The sequence below is a fragment of the Pseudorca crassidens genome, chromosome 3 (genome assembly GCF_039906515.1).
Source record: "Pseudorca crassidens isolate mPseCra1 chromosome 3, mPseCra1.hap1, whole genome shotgun sequence".
NCBI lineage: Eukaryota > Metazoa > Chordata > Mammalia > Artiodactyla > Delphinidae > Pseudorca > Pseudorca crassidens.
The window spans coordinates 118,205,004-118,230,876 of NC_090298.1; the positions used below are offsets into that span (position 1 = coordinate 118,205,004).

The 25,873-nt window shown below is 50.4% G+C and overlaps 1 protein-coding gene across 25 annotated transcripts in view; it reads left to right on the top strand.

Moving 5' to 3' along the window:
* LOC137221796 (protocadherin gamma-C4) overlaps positions 1-25,873 on the top strand; it is a 169,302-nt gene that overhangs the window by 136,624 nt on the left and 6,805 nt on the right. For 17 of the 25 annotated variants that reach the window (XM_067732030.1, XM_067732037.1, XM_067732026.1 and 14 more), the window contains 2 exons: positions 18,231-18,289; positions 25,604-25,692. In XM_067732030.1, coding sequence (XP_067588131.1) covers positions 18,231-18,289; positions 25,604-25,692 — 148 coding nt within the window. Of the gene's footprint in view, positions 1-869; positions 3,492-8,815; positions 8,843-9,035; positions 11,273-12,683; positions 15,318-17,879; positions 18,021-18,230; positions 18,290-25,603; positions 25,693-25,873 lie in introns of those variants that run through there. The other 8 variants (XM_067732020.1, XM_067732051.1, XM_067732052.1 and 5 more) reach the window with 8 other exon arrangements.

A 25,873-nucleotide genomic window follows, 5' to 3' on the forward strand; every position in this document is an offset into this window, starting at 1 on the left:
GTATTTCTGATATCCCAATCATTTTATAAAGGCCCCAGGTGGTAAATATAACCTGGTCTTTTTTCTTTTTCTTTTACGTTTTTTTTTGGGGGGGAAGGGGAGTGAAGAGGGGGTATTATCCTTTATTAGCAATGCAACTTCTCTTTGTGGAATGCCATATGATCTTGAGAAACAAATTGATCAAGTAAAGGGAAACTTTAGAGATGCTCTCTGATTGAGGTTATGCTTGTTGGGACAAACAGCATAGAAATTTCACATTGCTCCCTGGTTGTTAAGAAATAAGAGCTAAGCAACAACATCCAATTTAAAAAGAAATCTGAATTGTACTTTTAAATTTCATAAAACAAAGTTAAACCAAACAGCTGGTAGCTCCTGTAGATTTTCTCTACTGAGGAAGTGACCCGTAGTTGTACAGTCTCAGTTGGTAAAGATACAACTGAAATTATCAACACCTCCACAGAAATGCTAAATGCCTCGCCACAATATGGTCCAGCTAGGTAAGTTGTACCTAGTCCTCCAACAAACCAGATAACGTTGTGTCGTTTTCGGTTTGGTTTGAACCCCCTTTTTGGGGGTTGAAGTGTTAAAGTCAGCGGTTGAGGTGTTTAATAGGCCCTAGTTCGGCTTGAAGACTCGCAGAAAGGCCATCTCCATCACCCTGCAGTTAGCTTTACAGCTAAGGTGTGTTTCCGATGCGCGGATACTGCCAAGGAGCTCTGGCTGTAAACTCTGGAAGGAAGCCAAAGGAAAGAAGCTCCTGGCGCTAGCGCTGGTCCCGCTCAGTGAGCCGGGCGCTGGCGCATTTTTCGTGCAGTTATTGGCTGGGACTCTGCGTGCCGCTGTCGGCCAATGAAGAAGCTGGAGATCTGGCCCCGGCCCGTCCCCTCTTGGCGCCGCGGGATGAGGCAGAGACTGAATAGCCGGCGAGCAAATCAACGGCATCCAGAAAGCCATGTCCGACTCGGAGCCCAGCGCCCGAGCGTTAACCCGCTGAAAGTTTCTCAGGAAAGAAGCCGGGCCAATCTGGACCCCGCTAAGAGGAACTGTCTTTGAGTGAGATGGTCCCAGAGGCCTGGAGAAGTGGACTGGTAAGCACTGGGAGTGTGGTGGGAGTTTTGCTTCTTCTTGGTGCCTTGCATAAGGCTTCCGCCGCCGTCATTCGCTATGAGATCCTGGAGGAAAGAGAGAAGGGTTTCGCGGTGGGAAACGTGGTTAGGGACCTTGGCTTGGATCTCGGCAGCCTGTCAGCCCGCAGGCTCCGGGTGGTGTCCGGAGCTAGCCGAAGATTCTTTGAGGTGAACTGGGAGACGGGAGAGATGTTCGTGAACGACCGCCTGGATCGAGAGGAGCTATGTGGGACGCTGCCCTCCTGCACCATAACTCTGGAGTTGGTAGTGGAGAGGCCGCTAGAGCTGTTCAGCGCGGAAGTGGTGATCCAGGATATCAACGACAACAATCCCTCTTTTCCTACCCGGGAAATGAAATTGGAGATTAGCGAGGCTGTGGCGCCGGGGACGCGCTTTCCGCTCGAGAGCGCGCACGATCCAGATGTGGGAAGCAACTCTTTACAAACCTATGAGCTGAGCCGAAATGAGTACTTTGCGCTTCGCGTGCAGACGCGGGAAGATAGCACCAAGTACGCGGAGCTGGTGCTGGAGCGCGCCCTGGACCGGGAGCGAGAACCAAATCTCCAGCTGGTGCTGACAGCGTTGGACGGAGGAACTCCGGCTCGCTCGGCCAGCCTTCCTATTCGAATCGTCGTGCTGGACGCGAATGACAATGCGCCCACCTTCAACCAGTCCTTGTACCGGGCGCGCGTCCTGGAGGATGCACCCCCCGGCACTCGCGTCGTGCAAGTCCATGCAACGGATCTGGATGAAGGCCCCAACGGCGAAATCATTTACTCCTTCGGCAGCCACAACCGCGCTGGCGTGCGGGAACTATTCTCCTTAGACCTTGTAACTGGGGTGCTGACCGTCAAGGGTCGACTGGACTTCGAAGACGCCAAACTCCATGAGATTTACATACAGGCCAAAGACAAGGGCGCCAGTCCTGAGGGAGCACATTGTAAAGTTTTGGTAGAGGTTGTGGATGTAAATGACAATGCCCCGGAGATCACAGTCACCTCCGTGTACAGCCCAGTCCCTGAGGATGCACCCCTAGGAACTGTCATTGCTTTGCTCAGTGTTACCGATCTGGATGCTGGGGAGAACGGGCTGGTGACTTGCGAGGTTCCACCAGGTCTCCCTTTTAGCCTTACATCTTCCCTCAAGAATTACTTTACTTTGAAAACCAGCGCAGCCCTGGATCGGGAGACTGTGCCAGAATACAACCTCAGCATCACGGCTCGAGACGCGGGAACCCCTCCCCTCTCAGCCCTCACGACAGTGCAGGTGCAAGTGTCCGACATCAACGACAACCCTCCACAATCTTCCCAGTCTTCCTACGATGTTTACGTTGAGGAAAATAACCTCCCCGGTGTTCCAATACTAAACCTAAGTGTCTGGGACCCTGACGCCCCGCAGAATGCTCGCCTTTCCTTCTTTCTCCTGGAGCAAGGAGCTGAAATAGGGCTAGTGGGTCGCTATTTCACGATAAATCGTGACAGTGGCGTCGTGTCATCCTTAGTGCCCCTGGACCATGAGGATCGGCGGGCGTTCGAATTAACAGCTCATATCAGCGATGGGGGCACTCCTGTCCTGGCCACCAATATCAGCGTGAACATATTTGTCACTGATCGCAATGACAATGCCCCCCAGGTCCTATACCCCCGGCCTGGCCAGAGCTCGGTGGAGATGCTGCCTCGAGGTACGTCTGCAGGCCACGTGGTCACGCGTGTGGTAGGCTGGGACCCGGATTCAGGGCACAACGCCTGGCTCTCCTACAGCCTCTTGGGAGCCCCCAACCAGAGCCTTTTTGCTGTGGGACTTCACACGGGTCAAGTCAGCACTGCCCGCCCAGTTCAGGATACAGATTCGCCCAGGCAGACTCTCACGGTCTTGATCAAAGACAATGGGGAGCCGTCGCTGTCCACCACCGCGACCCTGACTGTGTCAGTAATCGAGGAATCTCCTGAAGCCCGAGCTGAGTTCCCCTCCGGCTCTGCCCCCAGGGAGCAGAATAAAAATCTCACCTTTTATCTACTTCTCTCTTTAATCCTGGTCTCCGTGGGGTTCGCAGTCACAGTATTGGGAGTGATCGTATTCAAAGTTTACAAATGGAAGCAGTCCAGGGACCTATACCGAGCTCCCGTGAGCTCCCTGTACCGAACACCAGGGCCTTCTCTGCACGCGGACGCCGTGCGGGGAGGCCTGTTGCCTCCACACCTTTACCATCAGGTGTACCTCACCACTGACTCGAGACGCAGCGACCCGCTGCTGAAGAAACCAGGTGCCGCCAGCCCACTGGCCAGCCGCCAGAACACTCTGCGGAGCCTTGATCCAGTGTTCTATAGGCAAGTGTTGGGTGCAGAGAGCTCCCCTCCCGGACAGGTAAGGGTTAGCAAGTCATCCTGGAATGATATTAATGCTTTTCAATTCCTGCATCAGTTTCAGGAAAGTATGTAGCCACCTTTATTTTCTGTGATCAAGATGTTTTCCTAATGATGCGTCCGCATTTTCACTTGGCCTTTCCCAAATCAAACGTCGTGCCTTTGGGGGAGGGGGATGGCCCAGCTAGAGTGTGGTTTGTGGTCCCACACAGTGTGGAGTTAATTGACTTATCTGTGGACACAATTCACACCCTCAGTACTCACTTGCCATAGCAACTAACCAATCCTGCTAAAGGGCTATTAAGCTATAACTCACCGTCTCAGCACTCAAGAGCTTAGCTTGGTGTCATTTGCATTGAGTACAAGCTGGTGAATACCTCTAACCAGTGGCAGCTGCTAGGAATATAAAAACTACCTCATCTGTCCAGCTTTCAAATGATTGCCACATCTGCATTAAAGCTAATGGTTTGCTGATAATTTTCCTTTGACTACACAGATCCTGTACCTCATTCTCAGATGACTTTCTATGAAAGAAATAAAATTCTAGGGTCCTTTTAATTTTATTTCAAGCACAGTGCTGAAATTATGTGGACATTACTCACAAAAAATTTTTTGTTATGGTAATACATGTGCGTTATAGAAAATTTGGCAAATATGTAAAAGTATAAGAAAAAATTAAAACTAATTATATTCTCCAAATCCAAAGGTAACCACCATTCATTATAAAAGTAAAAGTAATCATTTATTTCGAAGATAAATCCAGACAATCTGGAAGAACGTAAAGTACAAAATGAAAGTTCTTCTTGCCCAAAGTGTCATTTCCTATCCTTTCATCATTTTTCTTGGGTATACACATAGTGTGAAAGGTAGGTAAATTCATATCCTGAGAAAAAGATAAAGCTTTCATTTATTCAGGATGGTGTGCAGGTCTTTGTTTTGGAGTGAAATTAAACACACTTCCATTTGTGGGAGAACAACTGTTACTTTGTTACTAATAAGTGTATTATTGCTATCAAGCCTTGGGTTTGGCAGTTAGACACTTACCATCTATGAGTCCGTGGCCAAGTTAATCTCTTTTCTAGACCCTTTTTCATATGCAAAAAGGGAGTAACAAGGGTTTTATAACATTAGTTCATGATATAATATATGCACAGTGCCTAGAATATCAAAGGTGTTAAAAAAAATTCTTAGCTGTGACTAATATTTTTTTATTAGTTCTTAACCCACTCCAAATCTTAATTAAACACACTTTAGAAATTGAACAAACCTGGAGACAGTCAAAGATGACAAAGTAGAGGCATAGATGGAAAGGCTAAGGAAGGATGAAAGCCAGAGAGAAGCAGCTGCTGCTTTTCTGGTCAGACCGGAAAACAACTGGCATTTTCCCGTGGACAATGTTCTCAAACTTGGTTGCACACCAGAATTACCTAGGGACCTTTTAAAAATTCTGAAGCCCAGGCCACATCCCAGATGGACTAAAGCATAATCTCTTGAGATGGGACACAGGCATCAGTAGTTTTTGAAGGTCCCCAAGTGATCTCAATGTGAAGACGATTTTGCAAAGCATTGCCCTAGGACCTGCCAGTCTATCAATTAGCATGTTTTTGAAGCAAAGTGTTATTCTGGTGTTCACAGAACCAGCAGCCAGCCTTATTGGGCCAAACTGAACTTTAAAGAATTCTGTGATGTTATTTCCCAACCTTAAAATATTATATAGAATAGCTCTAGGAGAGCACTGTAAGGAAGACATAAGATATTTCAGTCATCTGAAGAAAAAATCTTCCTCAGCGACTGGCACCTGGGCAACTATTTCTTTAAAAATCTAGAGCTAGGCAATGGATTTCTAGCCTAGAAATCCATTCTTTTGGGAATGGATTTCTTTTGGGAATGAAAATTTTTTTCTATAACTATACTATGGTGATGGTTGCATCATTTTAGTATATGTGAATATACTAAAAACCATTCAATTGTACATTTTAAAGGGATGAATCATATGGTGTAATGGATGAATTATATATAATAATATATACTTATATATATATATATATATATAAGTATATATTATTTATATAGCTCAATAAAGGTGTTTTAAAAATCTAGAGAGGGGAGAATCACATACCTGGCATAAAAAGGTCAAGTCTAGGATGTGTAGGATTTAGGCTTTATGATCTTCCAGTTCTAGTAATATAGATTGTATGCCTGTTTGTTTTGCTGTGAACTTGCAAATAAAAGGGATTGAGACCTATAAGAGGTCTAGTTCTTTGATATTAAAGGCATCAGTAAAGGACGAGTTTATGGTTACAGGGATGACAAACTGGTAGAAAAATGATTTAAGATGTTATAGAAAGAGGGGCTTCCCTGGTGGCACAGTGGTTAAGAATCCGCCTGCCAATGCAGGGGACATGAGTTCAAGCACTGGTCCAGGAAGATCCCACATGCCGTGGAGCAGCTAAGCCCGTGCGCCACAACTACTGAGCCTGCGCTCTAGAGCCCATGTGCCACAACTGCCGAAGCCGGTGTGCCTAGAGCCTGTGCTCTGCAACAAGAGAAGCCACTGCAATGAGAAGCACGCACACCGCAATGAAGAGTAGCCCCCGCTCGCCGCAACTAGAGAAAGCCCATGCGCAGCAACAAAGACCCAGTGCAGCCAAAAATAAAATAAATACATTAAAAAAAAGAAAGATGTTAAAAAAAAAAAAGAAAGATGTTATAGAAAGGCTTTATTTCTTTCTAGAGAGACCAGAGGTGGCAGTGGGGAGATCCTAGTACTGCAGTTACTAGTTGAGCTTTACACAAGTCTCCTAACCTTTCTGATCTTCAGTGTTTTCATCTATAAAATCTTCCAAAATTGTGTAAGAGTGAAAAGTAATGCATATAAAATGTATACTTAATATAAAGTACTCATATAAAGTACAAATATTCAGTAGATATTTGTTGAACTAATAATTAGTGATATTATCATTTCACCATTTATTGAACATCCCTATGTACCAGACACTTTAAAAGATAAAAAGACACAGTCCCTGCCGCTATGGTACGCAGGGTACTGTAGGAGACAGACACGCACACATACCCACAAAAACGATAATGGAGATCTGTATAATACAAGAAGCAATGGGAGCAAAGGAAAAGAAACACCTAAGCCTGGGGAAATCAGGGAGACTTCATAGAGGTGATGATGCTTGATCTGAGAACAAAAGGTTGAGTAGTAGTTTGTCAGATAATAAAGGGGAAAAGGGGGTAGAGAGGGACCCTTGCAGGAGATTCCATGCAGAAGGATTATGATTTTTCATTATTGCTGAAGCTTAAAGTGTGTTTGTAAAACAATCTTTGCAGGAGATAAAGTGAAGCAATTAGGCAGGAGTTAAATCTTGAGTTACCTTTGTGCCATGCCAAGGAGTTTTTATTTTATTCTATATCCATGATAGTCATTGCAGAATTTTGAAGAGACATAAATGTGATGTCATCAGGGTTTTTTGTTTGTTTTGGAGAGATTATTCTGGCAGCCACAAATGAAATGGATTGGGGATATTGGGACTGTAGACAAAAAAAAAAATTAGAAGGCTATTATAGGATTTGAGAAGATTGATAAATGCTTGAACCAGCACAGTGACAGTATAGATGGAGGTAACTGTAGTGAAATTATCAGCACTCATTCATTGTCATGATAAAGGGAATGAGGGAGAGGAATGAGTCAAGGATGACCCTCCTTACTCCTCTCCATTGTGACTGACCCAGCGTGGGTGGCTAATGGTGTCATTCCACTGAGATAGTGAATCCTGGCATAACCACCTGATGGATCAGATTGATTGACATCTCCGTCATTCCCATGGGAGGAGGTTTAGGTGTTTGGGAGTAAAAGAACACAGAAAGCAGATACCTCCCTTTGAGAGCAGAGTGTTGGTTGCTGGCCTCACCATCAAAAGGATATTCTTGAGGATCAGGGGCTTGAGAAAACACCTGGGGAGGATAACCTCAGGTTTTGCCACTGGTTTTGGTAGCCTAGGTGAGGATTCAGATGAATTTAAAAAATCTCATGTCCAAATCAGGCTGGATTTTTCTCTTTGTGCTCTGGTGTGTTTGCGACTTGAACTACAGTTTGCAGGTAACTACAGTGTGAATTGAATGATGTTTCTGCATTTGTGCAAGGTGGTAGCCAGGCTCCAGGGAGGGTCTGGATCAGGGTAGGGGTGGGGTGAGATCAAGTCTCCCTTGCCAAAAGGCCCCCTAGGGCTAAGTGAAAAACTTGCTCTTTTGAAACAGTCACTGTTGGTAATTAACAACATATCAAGCATACAGTGGTGTCAAATAAAGGAGATTTGTAGGCACTGTGCTTTTGGTAGCAGATCTTAATCATTCACGGAAGCTATTAAATCTGTGAACATTAGCATTCTGCCAGGAAGTGAGATGTAGTCCTTAGCGTCTCCCAGACAAACTGATTCTTTACTGATTTGGAACATCTCTCTCTCCCGGTTTCCTCCCCCCCGCCTTCACCTCCTTCCATACTGTCCTTGAAATCGATGAATGGCAATTTAGTGTACCACCAGTGGGTATCTGAATAAGAGAGGTTTAGTTTCTGCTGCGCCTTCTGTTACAACAAAAATGTGTACTGCATAAATTTAATAGGCTACCTTAATGTGTAAGCCTCTTCTGCAAAGAGATGGATATATTTCTGAATAATCTGCAGAGGGGCAGAGTTTTTAGTATAAGGCAGTGCTTCTAAGTAGCTGTTGCTCTAATACAATCAGACCGAGGCAGAAGCTACTCATTTAGAATATTGGTGGATGACAACATTGGCTTGAACAAAGTGACCAGTCTCAAATGGCTACTCACTCTCTGGGCTGCAGGTTGCTAGGGCTCAGGCTGTCGCTGTTTTCCCCCACCGAAAAGGGGCGGGGTGGTGTGGGCTGGGAATTGGTGTGTTAGAAAAAAAAAAACCGTGTATGTTGTCTGCCTCTCCATAGAGGTAATAACCCGTGAGGGGAGGAGGAAATGCTGTTGAACAGGAGGAAGGCAAAAAGATAGGTGGGTTGTTTTTTGTTTTTTCTTTCTTTTTTCCAATGCTGCGACGCATTTACCCTGCTGCTGTTGGGACGTTCTCTGCTTAGCCTATTGGCTGAGCCCAGGAGCCTCTGTCTGCCAATCGGGTGGAGGAAGGCAGACAAATCTACCCCGCCACCAGCAAAAAAAAACGGCGCGTAACCCTTGCGGCGCCGGCCCAGCCGCGCCAGAGCTGGCGCGGGGAAAGGGAGATAGGTGTCTCCAGCTGCTGTGGCCGTTCGGGGCGGGTCGGCTTCTTCGGCTTCTCAGGACCAGATAGAGAACTAGTGGGCGGCAGCAATGCTCCGCAAGGTGAGAAGCTGGGTAGAAATCTGCCGGGGGACTACCCTTTTGTTCCTTTTTTGCCACCTGGGTTACGTTTGTGGGCAGATCCGATACCCGGTCCCAGAGGAGTCACAGGAAGGGACTTTTGTAGGGAATGTCGCCCAAGATTTCCTGCTGGATACAGAGAGCTTAGCAGCTCGCAGGCTGCAGGTCGCTGGAGAGGTGAACCAAAGACACTTCCGTGTGGATTTGGACAGCGGTGCCCTGCTCATCAAGAATCCAATCGATCGAGAGGCACTGTGTGGGCTCAGTGCCAGCTGCATCGTGCCCCTGGAGTTTGTAACAGAAGGGCCTTTGGAAATGTACCGAGCAGAGGTAGAAATCGTGGATGTGAATGATCACGCCCCCCGATTTCCTCGGCAGCAGCTGGACTTGGAAATTGGGGAGGCAGCTCCTCCAGGACAGCGTTTCCCCTTGGAAAAGGCTCAGGATGCAGATGTGGGGAGCAACTCCATCAGCAGCTACAGACTAAGCTCCAATGAACACTTTGCACTGGATGTCAAGAAGCGCAGCGACGGCAGCCTGGTCCCAGAGCTGCTCCTGGAGAAGCCTTTGGATCGGGAAAAGCAATCAGACTACCGCCTAGTGCTGACTGCTGTGGATGGAGGGAACCCCCCGAGATCTGGCACAGCGGAGCTCCGGGTGTCAGTGCTGGACGTGAATGACAACGCCCCAGCCTTCCAGCAATCCAGCTACAGGATTAGCGTTTTGGAGAGCGCGCCAGCCGGCATGCTACTCATCCAGCTCAATGCCTCTGACCCAGACCTGGGTCCCAGTGGTAACGTCACCTTTTCTTTCAGTGGTCACACCCCTGATCGTGTGAGAAATCTCTTTAGCCTGCACCCTACTAATGGAAAGCTTACTCTTCAGGGGCCCCTAGACTTTGAGAGCGAGAATTACTATGAATTTGATGTTCGGGCTCGAGATGGGGGTTCTCCAGCCATGGAGCAACATTGCAGCCTTCGGGTGGATCTCCTGGATGTAAATGACAACGCCCCCCACATCACAGTGACCTCAGAGCTTGGGACTCTCCCTGAGAGCGCAGAACCTGGCACCGTGGTGGCGCTCATCAGTGTGCAGGACCCCGACTCAGGTTCAAATGGAGATGTGAGCCTCCGTATTCCTGACCATTTGCCCTTTGCCCTCAAGTCCGCCTTCAAGAACCAGTTCTCCCTGGTGACTGCTGGACCCTTGGACCGAGAGGCCAAATCCAGCTATGATATCATGGTCACTGCTTCTGATGCTGGGAGCCCTCCTCTGAGTACCCACAGGACCATTTTCCTCAATATTTCAGATGTGAATGATAACCCACCCTCTTTCTTTCAGAGGTCACACGAAGTATTTGTTCCAGAGAACAATCGCCCAGGGGACCTGCTTTGCTCCCTTGCAGCCTCTGATCCAGACTCTGGCTTGAATGCCCTTATCTCCTACTCTCTCCTAGAGCCCAGAAATCGAGATGTGTCAGCTTCCTCCTTCATCTCTCTGAACCCCCAGACGGGAGCTGTTCATGCTACTCGATCCTTTGACTATGAGCAAACACAGACACTGCAGTTTGAGGTGCAGGCCCGGGATCGGGGCAACCCACCCCTTAGTAGCACCGTGACAGTTCGTCTATTTGTACTGGACCTCAATGACAATGCGCCAGCTGTGCTCCGCCCTAGAGCCCGACCTGGTTCCTTATGTCCACAAGCACTGCCTCCATCAGTTGGTGCTGGACACCTAGTTACAAAGGTGACCGCTGTGGACTTGGATTCGGGTTACAATGCTTGGGTTTCGTATCAGCTCCTGGAGGCCCCAGATCCCAGCCTGTTTGCAGTCTCCCGCTATGCTGGGGAGGTGCGGACGGCTGTTCCCATCCCAGCTGATCTCCCGCCGCAGAAGCTGGTCATTGTGGTAAAGGATAGTGGTAGCCCACCACTCTCTACCTCCGTTACTCTCCTGGTGTCCTTGGAAGAAGACACTCATCCAGTTGTCCCTGATCTTCGAGAATCTTCAGCTCCAAGGGAAGGAGAATCCCACTTGACCCTGTACTTGGCTGTATCTCTAGTGGCGATTTGCTTTGTCTCCTTTGGCTCATTCGTGGCACTAATCTCGAAGTGCCTGCGTGGGGCTGCCTGTGGAGTGACCTGCTTTCCTGCCGGCACCTGTGCGTGTCTCACCCGATCTCGAAGGAGAGAGGGGCTTCCTCCTTCCAATGGGATCCTCCGAATCCAGCTAGGGTCAGATGATCCTATCAAGTTTGTTGATGTGGGCGGCCACTCTCATGGCTGTACACCCTTGGCTTCTGCACCCACTCGGAGCGATAGCTTCATGATGGTGAAGTCACCCAGTGCACCTATGGCAGGGGAACCTGTTCGCCCAAGTTGCCCACCCTCTGATCTTCTCTATGGGCTAGAGGTGAGACCTTTGCAGGCTCAGCCAATGCTTGAGGGTTGTTCTGAGGCAGGCGTGTGGCTGGGCCATGTCCCAGAGAGTACTGGTCTCTCTGTAAGAGCCTGTAGTGATGTCACCACTGCTGTGAGTGGTAACTATGTGGTGGATGCTATGCTGTAGAAGTGTTTTGTGAATTAACCAGGGAGTTTTCACGGATTAGTACTTGAGGTGGGTTATGCCCTTATCTGAGAGTAAGAATTGAAAGTAAGTGATCAAGAGGCAGGGTATTGTGGAAACACACGACTGGAATGTGGATCATATGGAAGGCTCTTGTGCACAAGGTGCACCTAAACCCCGGTGGCTGCTTTCTCTACTCTTCCTGAATGTGAGGGGCCGGGGTCTGGAACACTTTAACTCTAGGTTAAGGGGAGCTAATATCTTTGCCCCACAGCATCATCTACTCCCTAATCCACGGTGAAAGGGACTCTCTGCTTGAAACATAGCAGAGAGCAAAAAGAAGAAAGAACCCAGGGAGTAGAGAGGCATTGAGGTGGAAGCAGGGATCTTTTCGTCCAGGTCTTCAGGACTCCCAATCAAGTCCCCACTGGGATTTGAGCTAGATTCAGTAGATTGGGGCAGGGGAACATTACCTCTTTGGGAGGAAAAGGCAATAAGTGAAATCACTAAATATCTAAACCTGTTTTACTGCTGAGGAATTCATAGAGACAGCCACTATGGGAGTCTTTAAGTAGTTTCTTCTGATTTGATGAAACCATAAAGCCTAGAGGCCATGCCTAGACTCTAGTCACCTTCCTTGGGTGACCTGGATCAGTCCTAGAAATGTTCCTCCTATCACAAGCTGTGATGCCCATTCCATAGCTAAAGTCTGGGATCTCAGAAAAATTGAATCCTTATAGCCATCAGCTGACACTGAGATTCCTCGAAGTACTGCTGGAGAGTCCGAGCAAGACTCTAAAGGGTCCTGACAAATCTTTTCTCTCACCTTGGCAGTGTTTGGTAGGATGGGGTAGGGAGGGGCTAACACATGGGCTTTGCCTCCCTGAGAAGGACAAAATTTTGTTGGTTCAAGCAAAGTAGTGGGAGCTTCTGAAGTCATGCAGGAAGTTGCTGGGACAGAACACTGAGAAGTTCTGTACCACTTTGTCTTCCCTGTTGAGCACCATCTGAGCTGCCAAGGGGGCTGAATCAACCTGCAGCATGAAATGAGTGGGGAGGTAGGAGGCTTCTGTGACACAGATTTGCAGCGCCTGTTCCTAAGGTTTCCAGGACTGAGGAGACTTGATAATTGGTTGGGAGCACAGACTTTTGGGCCAATCAGACTCAGAGCCAAGGTGGGGGATCTGCTCTTCCTGCCCGCCTCTCCTCCCCCAGCTCCCCAGCTCCACTCAGATTCGATTCCCCTCCCCCCCCAACCCACCCCCGCCATTTGGTGACTAAGAAGAACTGCTGCAGGCAGACAAACCTCGGAGCAGTTTTTTAAGAGGCTGGAAGGAGACATAAGAGATTTCAGCTGCAACATCCCAAGCCCTGGGTCTGCCTTCGAGACAGGACAGCACAGAGTCAGTGTCCAGGAAGGGACTTCTGGGTCATGGGGCCCAAGACACCCCCGCAGCTCGCTGGGAAATGGCAAGTGCTGTGCATGTTGTCCTTGTGCTCCTGGGGCTGGGTGTCTGGGCAGCTTCGTTACTCAGTGGTGGAGGAGTCTGAGCCGGGGACGCTGGTGGGGAACGTTGCTCAGGATCTAGGCTTAAAGCTGACAGATCTGTTGAGCCGCCGGCTGCGGTTGGGCTCTGAGGAGAGTGGGCATTATTTTTCCCTGAGCTTGGTGAGTGGTGCTCTGGCAGTGAATCAGAAAATTGACCGAGAGAGCCTGTGTGGAGCCAGCACCAGCTGCCTGCTGCCACTACAGGTGGTGACCGAACACCCGCTGGAACTAATCCGTGTAGAGGTAGAAATCCTGGATCTCAATGACAACTCTCCTAGCTTTGCCACCCCTGAGCGAGAGATACGCATCTCAGAATCAGCTGCACTTGGGGCACTGTTCCCACTGGATAGTGCCCAGGATCCAGACGTGGGTACCAATACCGTGAGCTTCTATACTCTGAGCCCCAGTAGCCACTTCTCTCTGAATGTGAAGACCCTAAAAGATGGGAAGCTGTTCCCAGAGCTGGTGCTAGAGCAGCAGCTGGACCGTGAAGCCCAGGCAAGCCATCAGCTGGTGCTCACTGCTGTGGATGGGGGTATCCCACCCCGCTCGGGGACCACCCTTATCTCCATCACTGTGCTGGACGTCAATGATAATGCTCCAACCTTCCAGTCCTCAGTTCTACGTGTGGGACTCCCAGAGAATGCGCCCGTGGGTACACTGCTGCTCCGCCTCAATGCCACTGATCCAGATGAAGGCACCAATGGCCAACTAGACTATTCTTTCGGAGACCATACATCTGAGGCAGTGCGGAATCTCTTTGGCCTAGACCCTAGCAGTGGAGCAATCCGTGTGTTGGGTCCCATAGACTTTGAGGAATCAAGTTTCTATGAAATTCATGCAAGAGCCCGTGACCAAGGACAGCCAGCCATGGAAGGCCACTGTGTGATTCAAGTGGATGTGGCGGATGCGAATGACAACGCCCCAGAGGTACTGTTGGCCTCTTTGGTCAACCCTGTCCTGGAGAGCACACCAGTGGGCATAGTAGTGGGATTATTTAATGTGCGGGACCGAGACTCAGGGAGAAATGGTGAAGTGAGCCTTGATATCTCTTCGGGCCTGCCATTTCAGATTAAGCCTTCTGAGAACCACTACTCACTGCTAACCAGCCAGCCTTTGGACCGTGAGGCCACATCCCACTATATCATTGAGCTGCTGGCCCGCGATGGGGGCTCACCTCCCTTGCACGCCCATCTCACCGTCAGGCTCAACATTTCAGATGTGAACGACAATGCACCCTGCTTCACCCAGCAGCTCTACACTGCTTACATCCCAGAAAACCGGCCTCCAGGCTCCCTTCTCTGCACCGTGGCTGCCTCTGATCCAGACGCTGGGGAAAATGCTCGCCTCACCTACTTCATTGTAGGGAATCAGATTCAGGGAGCCCCAGCCTCCTCCTTTGTGTATGTCAACCCTGAGGATGGGCGGGTGTTTGCCCAGCGTACTTTCGACTACGAATTGCTGCAGATGCTGCAGATCGTGGTGGGCGTTCGAGACGCTGGCTCTCCCCCGTTGCATGCCAACACATCTCTCCATGTGTTTGTCCTGGACCAGAATGATAATGCCCCAGCCGTGCTGCACCCCAGACCAGGCCGGGATCTCTCAGTCCCCCAGCGTCTCCCTCGCTCTGCCCCTCCTGGCTCCTTCGTCACCAAGGTGACAGCCGTAGATGCTGATGCAGGCCACAACGCCTGGCTCTCCTATTCACTGTTGCCACAGTCCACAGCCCCAGGACTGTTCCTGGTGTCTGCACACACTGGTGAGGTGCGAACAGCCCGGGCCTTACTGGAGGATGACCCTGACACCCAGCAGGTGGTGGTCCTGGTGAGGGACAATGGTGACCCTTCACTCTCCTCTACAGCCACAGTGCTTCTGATTCTGGAGGATAAGGACCCTGAGGAAATGCCCAAATCCAGCGACTTCCTCACACACCCTCCTGAGCATTCAGACCTTACCCTTTATCTCATTGTGGCTCTTGTGGCCGTCAGTCTCTTATCCTTAGTCACCTTCACCTTTCTGTCAGCTAAGTGCCTTCGGGGGCACGCAGACGGGGATGGGGGTGGGGGTGAGTGCTGTGGGCGCCAGGACTCGCCCTCCCGGGAGTTCTATAAGCAGTCCGGCCCCAACCTACAGGTGAGCTCAGACGGCACACTCAAGTACATGGAGGTGACGCTGCGGCCCACAGACTCGCACAGTCATTGCTACAGGACGTGCTTTTCACCAGCCTCGGACGGCAGTGACTTCACTTTTCTAAGGCCCCTCAGCGTCCAGCAGCCCTCAGCGCTGGCACAGGAGCCTGACACCTTCCGGTCCCGCTCTAACACGCTGCGGGAGCGGAGCCAGGTGAGGGGCTCAGCGCGATCCCTGGGGGCGGCAATGGAGAAGCCGCCCAGCCGCATCAGGGACTTTGAACTTGGCATCCGCTCCTCTGGTGCGGGCTCGGCCCGAATGTCGGGACTGTTTGGACGGATTGTGTGGAACCAGAGGTGTGGCCGAGGCAGGGATGGGGTTCTGAGCCCGGGGAGGTGATGGTGATTGTGGTTGAGGGGGAGACAGGAAAGGACCGACCCCACATTCAGAAAAGCCTGCGGTCTGGCGATTTCCTGACGATCATTCTGGCGATTTCCGCCAGGTCCGGGGTCCGGGTGGAGGCGGTCACAGATCCACGCCTGCAGCCAGCCTCCGAGGCTCTGGTGCGGGCACGCTCCACTGGTCCTGAGGTTTCTTCTTAGGTTTCTCCCCACTCCCTTGACCTGTGACCTCGCTGTTATTCCCAACCCTCTTTATTCCCACATCAAACCAACGCGTCTGTGGACAGAGCAGAAGCGCGCCCTCAGAGCAGGCGCAGCGCCCTCGCTGCGCCTCACCCGCGCACGCACACGCCCCCTCGCACTTGGCCTTCCGCGTACACCGCCTTCTACTGCCAGCCGCTCGCTGCCAGGTACACTGGCTGTTCCAGCCCGCTCACAGCTTCCCTCCCACCCTGCTGCTCGCCTCAGAGGTACTGACTGAGCGCGCCCAAGTTGTGACCGTCCTGCCCCTGACGACTCTGGAGCCGCCTCCCGCCCCCGCCCGGACCTGGACCAGTCGCCTCCTGACGAGCCAGAGTCGCCCGCAGTGTAGCCACTCTGGGCGCTCTAGGCGCGGGGCGGTCAGCACTCTATGACCCGCGGGCTGGCGGATCCCGCCGGGCCCAGGGCTCAGAGCGGAGGCCGGCGGTGCCTCCAGCCCAGAAGCCTAGCTCGGGTCGGCCAGGCTGCCCTGTGGCCCAAGGCACGGCGGGGTCCGGCCTGGGACGAGCGAACAGGCCTCTATAGGACAGGCCGCCTGGGCCCTCTGTGGCACCACCGACCTGTCTTCTGGTGGGAAGTGGGACCCTGGAACACCTGGGCTCTGGACGCTAAGACATAGGCTTTTGGCTCCGTCGTCACCACATGTGCCCAGCGATCTAGGATCAGGGCTTTGGGAGTGACACTCTGGCAAGTCTTTCTTTCCCTGGTTGTTGGAAAGCCATGGCCTCTCTCTGCCAGAAGCCAGCAGGGTGCTTGCATACATGGGGAAACTATAATGGTAAAAAGCACACATTTCTGTAACTCCAGGAGTTTTTATTCAAAATATGTCCGTACCCCATCCTGCCCCTCGAATCAGAGTTATAGTTTGGAACAACACCCCCATGTGATTCTGATAGCTAATTGAGAGAGCCTTACTACAACTTCCTCTTAGAGAACCACAACGTCTCCTTTGCTCTTCCCCACACTTGTTGGGTGGGTACTAGAATCCTCCCTCTTATAACTGAGTTTCACAGAGCTCAAGTGACTTGCTCAAGTTCACAGGGTAAGTGGTCGAAAAAGATCTAATCTAGGTCTGTCTTAACTCCAGAATTTGTGCTTTCAATCACTTGGTACTTGTAAAACTGGAGAACAGGAGAGACGGTTTGTGTCTGCTGGGATGAGGCAAAGGGGGGCATTCTTTCCCATTTAGAGCCTAACACGTGAAGGAAAGCCTACTGGGGCTCCTTATTCCTGAGCATCCCTAATCGAACAAACTTGGACCCGCTGTCCTTATGTAGGTTGTGAGTTGGCCTAGTTCCTGTCCTCCAGTCTGTCATGGTTCCTGCATCTCCATGTAGATTCTGCTGTGTCTAAGAATATAGTAACTGAGAGCTGGACATCCCTGTGCCCTTCCCCATGGCAGCTCCAGAATGGTGCTTGTAACTCCTCTTGTACCTGGGATGCTAAGTTTCTGGGTTCTGCTTACATCACTGCCACCTGTGAGACTTAGAGTGAGTCATTTGGCAGCCCTGGGTCTTCCTTCTCCCCAGTGTAATCGGAGGTGCTCACACCTCCCTCTCTGCTCCTGGGAGTGAGTGTGACAATTACCAGAGCACCCCAGAATGGAGAGGAAATGGCTCTACAAGTGCTCCATGAGAGTGTGTGATGGGATAATACACCCTCTGCAAAGGCTGGGAGGGTCTTGGAAGTGAAGTGGCTGGCTAGAGTCCCACCCCTTCATCCAGGTGGGAGAGGGCTACAGATCTGCCCCTTGGGAGCCCTGGAGATTGCGTTGGCTCTCCTTGGAGCCTGTGGGAGCTTGATCTCTGCCAGGCTCCATCCCAGCAGTTCTCTCTGTTCCAGACAGAGCTGCCTTGTTCTCTCCTCCTTAGTCAAAGCCATTGTCTGGCACAGAGTTCTGGGGGTGGGAGGTGTCCTGGGGCTTGGATGCCCTGCCATCCAAAGGCCCAGTCTGGCATAACTCCTAAATTAATAATGTATTTAGCTGTGGGAAGGGATCCTTGAGAGCCAGGGGTCTGAAGGGGGTGTCCTTCTGAATGTGTAAAGGCACAACCTGGCATGAAAAGGGTTACCCAGAGCAGCAGCCATCTTGCCGCAGAGGATGCTTTGTTCCCAGCTGAGGAGCTGAATGAAATTCTTTCTAGGGCCGGTGGAATTCTCATGTAAAAACCTCTGTGACTTTTGGGGGCCTTCTCTGCACCCCTCCCCCCGGTTTCACAGAAGATGCTTTCAGCCCTTGAATCTCTGCTCAGAAGTTCTGAGTCTGGGGGCAGGGAGGAAGGGGCCGGTTCCTTAGGAAAGGAATCTGGGTTTGCTCACTGTGGTCAGATAACTGTGATTTTATCTCTTTGTTACCTCAGACCTCTGAGACCTGAGGTGTATTTTGTCTTTGAAAATGAGCCTACCTCGCCCTCATCTTACCCCATTTGGGTACTCAGCCCCTTTCCCTCTGTTTTCTCCACAGCAAGCCCCGCCCAACACGGACTGGCGTTTCTCCCAGGCCCAGAGACCCGGCACCAGCGGGTAGGTGACTGCCTCTCCAGCCCACCCTCTCCTCTGCGACATTTTTCTCAGTGATGACGTGGGAGGAGATGGGGGGAGGGCTCAGCATTCGCTACAAATGGCTTCCTCCCTCAGTTCCAGATTTCAGGGAGGTTTGGGTACGTTGGCGGCTGGTACACAAACCCCAGAAGGAAGACGCTCCTACTCTGGCTATTTTGGAAACGCAATTCACACACTCATCCCTTCCCTGCGCCCCACCACACAAACCTTCTCCTGTATCTTGGGGGCTCCGTGGGAGCAAAGGATGGTCTCAAGGAGGTCTCTGGGCGGAGAGGAAGGTTTTTATACCTATCCACCGGCTCCATCCTCCTGCTCCAGATTTGGCTGGCCTCCGTCCTGACTGGGGTTCAGGCAGAGGAATCTGGGACAGGAGGAGGAGGGGAGGAGCTGTCAGCAGCCAGAGCCTCCTCCTGAGCCGGCAGGAAAGAGCCGAGGCTGAGGGGAGGGAGGTCAGGCAGCTGGCGGTGGGGCTGGGGACGGAGAGCCTGCAGCCTTCTCTGCCTGCAGGCCCTTTGTCTCGGACACTCTCTCACCGTCCTTGGCTCAGTCTCCATGTTAGTTTGCAATCTCTGCCTCTCCCTCTCTTTCTCGTCTCGATCTCAGTTTCTTTCTTTATTGCTGTATCTCGGTCCCTACCATTTGTGTCTACTTGCACTGATCTGTGCCTCTTGCTGCGCCTGCTATGGCTAGGTGCTCAATAAATGTGGAATCGATGAATAAACGTGACTCCGCCTTAGTCTCAGTCTCTGTTTCTCCTTTTCCCTCTGTCTCTGCTTCCCTGTCTCTGTCCTTGACCTCTCTTCTGTCTCTCCTTCTTTCATCATTTCCTAGTGTCCTGGTGTTCTTCTGTCTCCAGTCTCTTTCTCTCCCTCTCACTGTTTCTCCTTTCTTCTCTGTTCTCAGCCTCTCTGTGTCTCCTTTGTCTTTGTCTCTGTCTCTCTCTGTATATCTAAGTCTCTTGTCTGTCTCTTTTTGCCTTAATGGGTCTCTTTCTCTGTTGCTCTTTCTTTATCTCTCTCTCTTTCTCTTTTATCCTGTCTTTTACTCTGTGTCCCTCTCTCTGTCTCTCATTTCCTAAATCTTGTGGGCAAGCCAGCACACACATGCCCGCCCCCCAGGCTCTCTCCCTCCCCAGCCCCTCACAGACAGAGCGTTTGATCTCTGCTCTCCACCATACACCCTCCCATCCACGCTGCCCCAGCTGCTCAGATCAATCTGGTATGAATTCCTGCTACGACAGGAACTCCCTGGGGCGAGCGGGCGGGGGTGGGGTGGAGGGGAGGAAGACTTCAGCAAAAGACCTGCAGTTGGTCTGAGGGGAGTGGGGTCAGCTCTGGGCCAGGCCTCCCTGTTAGAAGTCTGGTGACCCTGGGAGCCTGGTGGAGTCCAAGAAGCCCAGGAGACGGAGGGCAGAGCTTGGGCTGCCTTCCCCACCTCCTCGCTGGTTGGACACTTGCTGCCCACATTCCCCAGATGCTGAGCCCTCACTGCCACAAGAACCCGGGACACCCTGGTGTACGGTGGAGACTCCAGCTCCTGGGCATGTGAGTCCTGCCGAGGTCTCAAGGCAGTTAGATCCTAGCAGGCCCCTAGAAGGCAGCAAACCAGATGGCTTGGACTGCCCTTGCCCCTCCCTTGACCCCAGCTTTCTCCTTTCTCCCTGCTGGTCTTGCCAGCCTTCCCACAGGTTTATCCGTTAGGTCGTTCATGTATTCGTTCATGTATTTATTCATTCAACAAATATTTATTGAGCATATACTATGAGCCAGGCCCTGTGCTAAACATTGGCCTGTAAGAGTGAACAAGCAGACACGATCCTTGCACTTACAGGTTGCCATGCCAGCAGGGAACACAGAAAATTGACAACAAATCACACTAAAAAAATTTCTAGTTACAAATCATAGCAAGTTCTGGGAGGAGGGTCATGTGAGTGTAATGGGGGAGGGGGATAGAGGAGACCTCCAGGAGGAAGTGCCGTTTGAGCTGAGGTGATGAGAAGTACAGGGCAATTCATGTTCCCGTTACCCACTGCTACCCCAGGCCGTATACTGGCCCTGAAGCGGAATTCACTGCTGAACTTGAGAGCCCCACCAGTTGACTCCTTTTTTTAAAATAATTTTTATTGGAGTATAGTTGATTTACAATATTGTGTTAGTTTCAGGTGCACAGCAAAGTGAATCAGTTACACATATTCACATATCCATTCTTTTTTAGATTCTTTTCCCATATGGGTCATTACACAGTATTGAGTAGAGTTCCCTGTGCTCTACAGCAGGTCCTTATTAGCCGTTTGACTCTTACGTGCCTTCTAGACTGGCTGCCTCAAGTCCCTTTTCATCAAATGAGAGACTTGGTGGCCTAAGGTACATGAGGGAGCTCTTGGGGAGATGGAGGAGAAGGTGCAGGGCTCTCCCTTCCTTAGTTAACTTGAGGGGGATGGAACAAACATTTATGATTCAGCTGCACAGGGGCCCAGATGAAGTCAAATGTTAGGGGCCCAGTCCAGCAACTATAACTTCCCCCTTTTGTTCATTCAATAAATAGTTAATAAGCACCTACCGTAGGACAGGTAGTATTCTAGGTGTAGGAGATATAAGATAGACATAACCTCTGCCTTAGGGAGTTTACAGTGTGTTGAGGGAGACAGATATGAACCAAATAATTACTCAAAAAAAATAGTAAGATTACAGCTACCGTAAGTGCTGTGAAGAGCAGTTCCTGGTGGTGAGAGTATAAAATAGGGATTTGACCTGGTCAGGGAGCAGGAGGACATCCAGGAGGAAATGAGACTGTGGATTAACCAGCTGAAGGAAACAGGGAAGAGCATTCCAGGTGGAGGGAAGAGCATGTGCAAAGGTCCTGTGGTGAGGCCTCTCAGGCTCAGCAGAATGATGCAGGTTTTCTTTGCTGCCATTCTGAGGAGTCAATGAGGGTGAGAAGATGAAGAGGGGAGATTTCTCTTATTCAGTCTAAGCCTGGTTCTGGCTCCCCACTGCTTCTCTGGCCTACCTTGGCTACTGGGACACCAGGTTCAGAGCAGGGCTAGCGTCGAGTTCTTCAGTAAACCTGGTTCAAGTTCAAGCCAGCGCCCTGTCCCATTGCCTAGACAAAAGGAAGTCCCTGCCTGCCAGGTGTTGCTCCTCTCCACCACTACCCCCTGCTCAGGTCCTCCTTTTGGCTGCTGATCCCAACAGCTGTTGTCTCAAGCCCTGAGCCCAGCAAGCCAGTTCTCCTTTCTCAGGCTGTACCCCAGGCCCCGCCCTGCAGCTGTTCCCAGCCTCTGCCCAGAGGAGGGTCTCCATTTGGCTTTCCCTGGTCCCCACACTGTTCTCCTTGGATGGCTCCACACTGCCGTTTCCCCTTCTGTTCCACCTCCGCTGAGAGACACTATCCCTGCTCTCCCTCAGTTTGGGCAGTCATTCAACAAACAAATAGCATCTTATTTTTTTTCTGCTTATAAAATAACCCACGCTCATTATAGAAACATGAGAAATAGAGAAAACAGTTTAAAAGAAAAAGCACTCATAATTTTATAACCCAGCCTCTGGGACTGCCCCTCACACACACACGCACACAGCACACTAGAATACAAACTTCTTAGGGCAAGAATCATATCACCTCTTAAATCCTAGGGCCTGTCACAGGCACTGGCACATAGTGGGTACAGGTTGTAGTTCTGCCTGTTGCCAGCTGTGTGATTTTGGGAAAGTCTCTCAACCTCTCTGAGCCCAGTTTCATCTGCTGGGAAATAGGGATAATAACACTAATCTGTAGGTGGTTCTGAGGCTGAAATAGACAATATGTATGTAATTTAGTCAGCCCACTACCCAGAAATAAGAAGTTCTGAGTAAATGGTTCAAAAAGAAGTCTGTCTCTCTACTCATCTCCTGCCCACGTGCTTGGCCTCTAGCCTTCAATCATTTCCCAAGAATCCTTTCCGCCCAGGCCATCATGGTTCCAGGCCCACCCTTCCACTCACCTTTATTCCCTCAACACCATCACCCACCACCACAGGGTATCCTAACCTGGTGTCCGACCCTGTTGTCTACCCCACAGCCCCAAAGCTCTTCTCCCTGCTGCTCACCCCCCTACCTGATCTCCCCACTCTTTCCCCATTAGGCCCTTCACCTCGGCCTGAGGCCACCTGCCTCAGCCCTGCGCCCCCAGGCAGGCCCAGAGAGAGCTCAGTCTGCCTGCAAGTAAGGACTCCTGGATTTTCATGGAGACAGAGGTGGCTGAGGCTCCATCACTGGGCTCCCGTCCTCCCAGAGGTACCCCCAACGCTCAGTCTTCTCATAGGAGCAACCATGACCTTTAAATACTTAAATCCGATCATGACAACCCCCCTTTTATATACTTCAGTGGCTTCCCAGAGCTCTTAGGATGAGACCAAAACCTTTAGTGTACACTCTGCAGCCCCAGGCCCTGACACCACTGCGCCTTATGGCAGCCACACTGGTTTTCTCTTAGTGGTGTGAACTCACCAAGGTCCTCCCAGCCTCAGAGGCTGGGGCGTATTGCTCCCTCTGCTTGGAAAGCTTTCACAACACTACGCTTCTCCTAGTTAGCTTAATTTTACCCCTCAGTTTTTTACTCTGAAATGCTTCAAACTTCTCAAAGTTGAAAGAATCATATGATGAACATCCAAATACTCTTTTAAACCTAGATTCATCAATTGTTAATATTTTGCACATTTACTTTCTCCTCTCTCTCTGTCTCTCAACATGCGCACACACACACACACACACACACACACACACACCTCACACACTTTTTTTTCTGAACCATTTGAGAGTTGCAGACATCATAACATTTGAAACACTTCAGTATCTCTCTCCTGATAACAATAACATTCTCGTACATAAACACAAAAGAATGATCACATTTGAAGAATTTAACATTAATGCAATAATATACAGTCTACTAGCAGATTTTCATAAATGTTCCCCAAATGTCCTTTCAACCTGTATTTTTTTTCTTTTAACTCCAGAATTCAATCAAGGAACACGAATTGCATTTGCTTGCTACCTCTCTTTCATCTCCTTTAATCTAAAACAGCCTCCTTACCTTTTGGAGGGTTGTTTTTTTTTAAGACATAGACATGTTTTAAAGAGTCCAGGCCAGTTGTCTTTCAAAATGTCTCACAGTCTGGATTTGCTGATCATTTTCTCATGGTGAGATCAGCTTACAGAGTCTGATAAGAATACTGCGTGGGGGTCATTGTACACTTTCTGCTGGGAATCATTTCCTGTCAGTTTGTTCCCTGGGTTAAAGTGGTATTCCCAGATCTCTCTGTTACAAAGATATTTTTAAATATTGGTGATTAATAAGTAATCTGTGGGTGATATATGAGACTGTGCAGCAACCTTTCGCTGCTTTTATATTCACTGATGAGCCTTGCCTGAATCGGTTTTTACATCAGCAGTTATACAGTGTTGATTTTCTATCACTCCTCCTGCGTTTGTTTGGCTGGCATTCTCCTGCAGATCCCCTGGATAGCCTCTTCAGATTTAAATACCCTGCCCTTTCCTTGAGGAAGCCTGGACTGACTGGCTCCCTAACCCCAACTAGGCAGAACTCTCCTGTACCCCTGCTCTTTGCCTCCATAGCACTTGCTTGTCACAATTACAATTCAATTATTGTGTAATTATTTAATATCAGCCTCTCCATGGAGATCGAGCATGGTGAAGTCAGACTAGTTCAGTCATGTTCACAGCTACAAACCCAGCACCTAGTCCTGTGTCTGGCACACAGTACTTGCTCAATGAATATTGATTGAATAAATGAACCCAGAATCCCAGCTCTTCCCATTCTGTGGAGGGAGAAATGACATTCCTGCTTTCTCCTCCAACCCTAACTCTACATTTGCTGTGACCCCGTAGAGGGGACCACACAGCAGCTGGTCTGAGCCGTAGACTGAGTCCACCTGCCTGGGGATGGGAATTCCAGATCAGGGGAAACCATAAGCAGGGACAGACCTTGGAAAAATTGTAAAACAGCTCTTGACTGTGCTCAGCCACTGTGACAAAATACACACACAGACACACACACACACACACACTCTTTCTTGCCTTCAAGGCATTCCCTGCAGCCCCTCCCCTGGTGCCAAACCCTTCTTACCTCATAGTGAGCCTAACTTTCTGGGCAGGGCTTTCCCCATTCATTCAGGCAACAAACATTTATTGAGGAACTTTAGTGTTCCAGATGGTGCAAAGGTCGACTAATAGACGTGTGTGTCAGGCTGCTTCCCCTTCCCCTCAAAAATGGAAATCATTTGATCCCTGAAAATTCCCCCCCAAAGCATGGAAATAGTTACTATGGGAAAAATCCAAGTTGGGCTAGCATCCCTTAGAGTTCTTTTACAGATTAACATTTTTAACAATTAGGAATCACCTCGTGTTTTTCTCAATGTTTAGAGCATCTAAAGCTCTTAACTAGGTGCTTCAGTAGAAAACGGGCACAGTCCTGGTCCCAGAGCTCAAGGAGCTGGGTCTGGGGGTGGAGCGGACAGGTGGGGACAGTGGCAGTCACAGTGGGACTAGAGCCACCGCAGGGCAGACAGTGGGGGTGGGAGCACAGCGGAGGCACCTAACCCAGGCTGGGTGGGCTTAGGGGTCCCCTCTGGCAACCTATTCATGTTACCAAGGCAGAGGTAGGGAACTTGCATTCTAGGGAATGGTGTGCCGCAAGAGAGAGTTTGAAGAATTAGGGAAAGCGCCTCAGAAAAGGTTTCTGATAGAATGTTTGAGAGCGAGGTTGGGGGTGTTCTTGTGAAATAGGAGGGGCTGGTCCTTGTGTGCCTGTGGATTTTATCCTGAGGGCTCAGCGAGCCACTGAAGTGATCAGACTTGAGTTTTAGAAACCTCTCTCCCTGTCTCGTGGGGCCCCCAGCCTCTCCCCCGAGGTCCTCTCACCTTTGTCAAATTCTGGTACATTCTCTCCCGTTTCCCACCCTCACTGTCCTCAGGAGAGGGTCTGCTCCCCTCACTGTGAGCCACTGCTCCCTCAAGGCGGGGCAAGCTTCAGTGCATCCTGCCCTCTCCCTCGAAGGGCCATGGTGTCTGAAACAGTAGAAAGCTGGTTTGGGGGACTGGCAAATGGGGCGGGGTCTGGCTTCTGAAGGATTGTATAATCTGCCTCCTACCTTGCTGGAAGGGAGCAGGTCTTGGGCATGGGCTGGGGATAGGCACTGGATGTGGGAGCCCTGGGAGAGGACAGGAGGGGCATGAGCTGGTGGCTTGGGAGACCGTGATCACCATCCCATTCTCTCCGCAGATCCCAAAATGGCGATGAAACCGGCACCTGGCCCAACAACCAGTTTGACACAGAGATGCTGCAAGCCATGATCTTGGCCTCCGCCAGTGGTAAGTTGTGCCAGCATGTGTGGGGTGGGAGACCTGGGGTTCTGGGGTGCATCCCACAGCACCGTGCCCTGAGACTGGCTTTCCACCTATGTGGTTCCTCTGGACCTTTCAGCCGATCTGAGGCAGCCCATAATTCCAGGATATAAAGCCGGGTTAGGGAATAGCTGAGGGATGGGGGTGG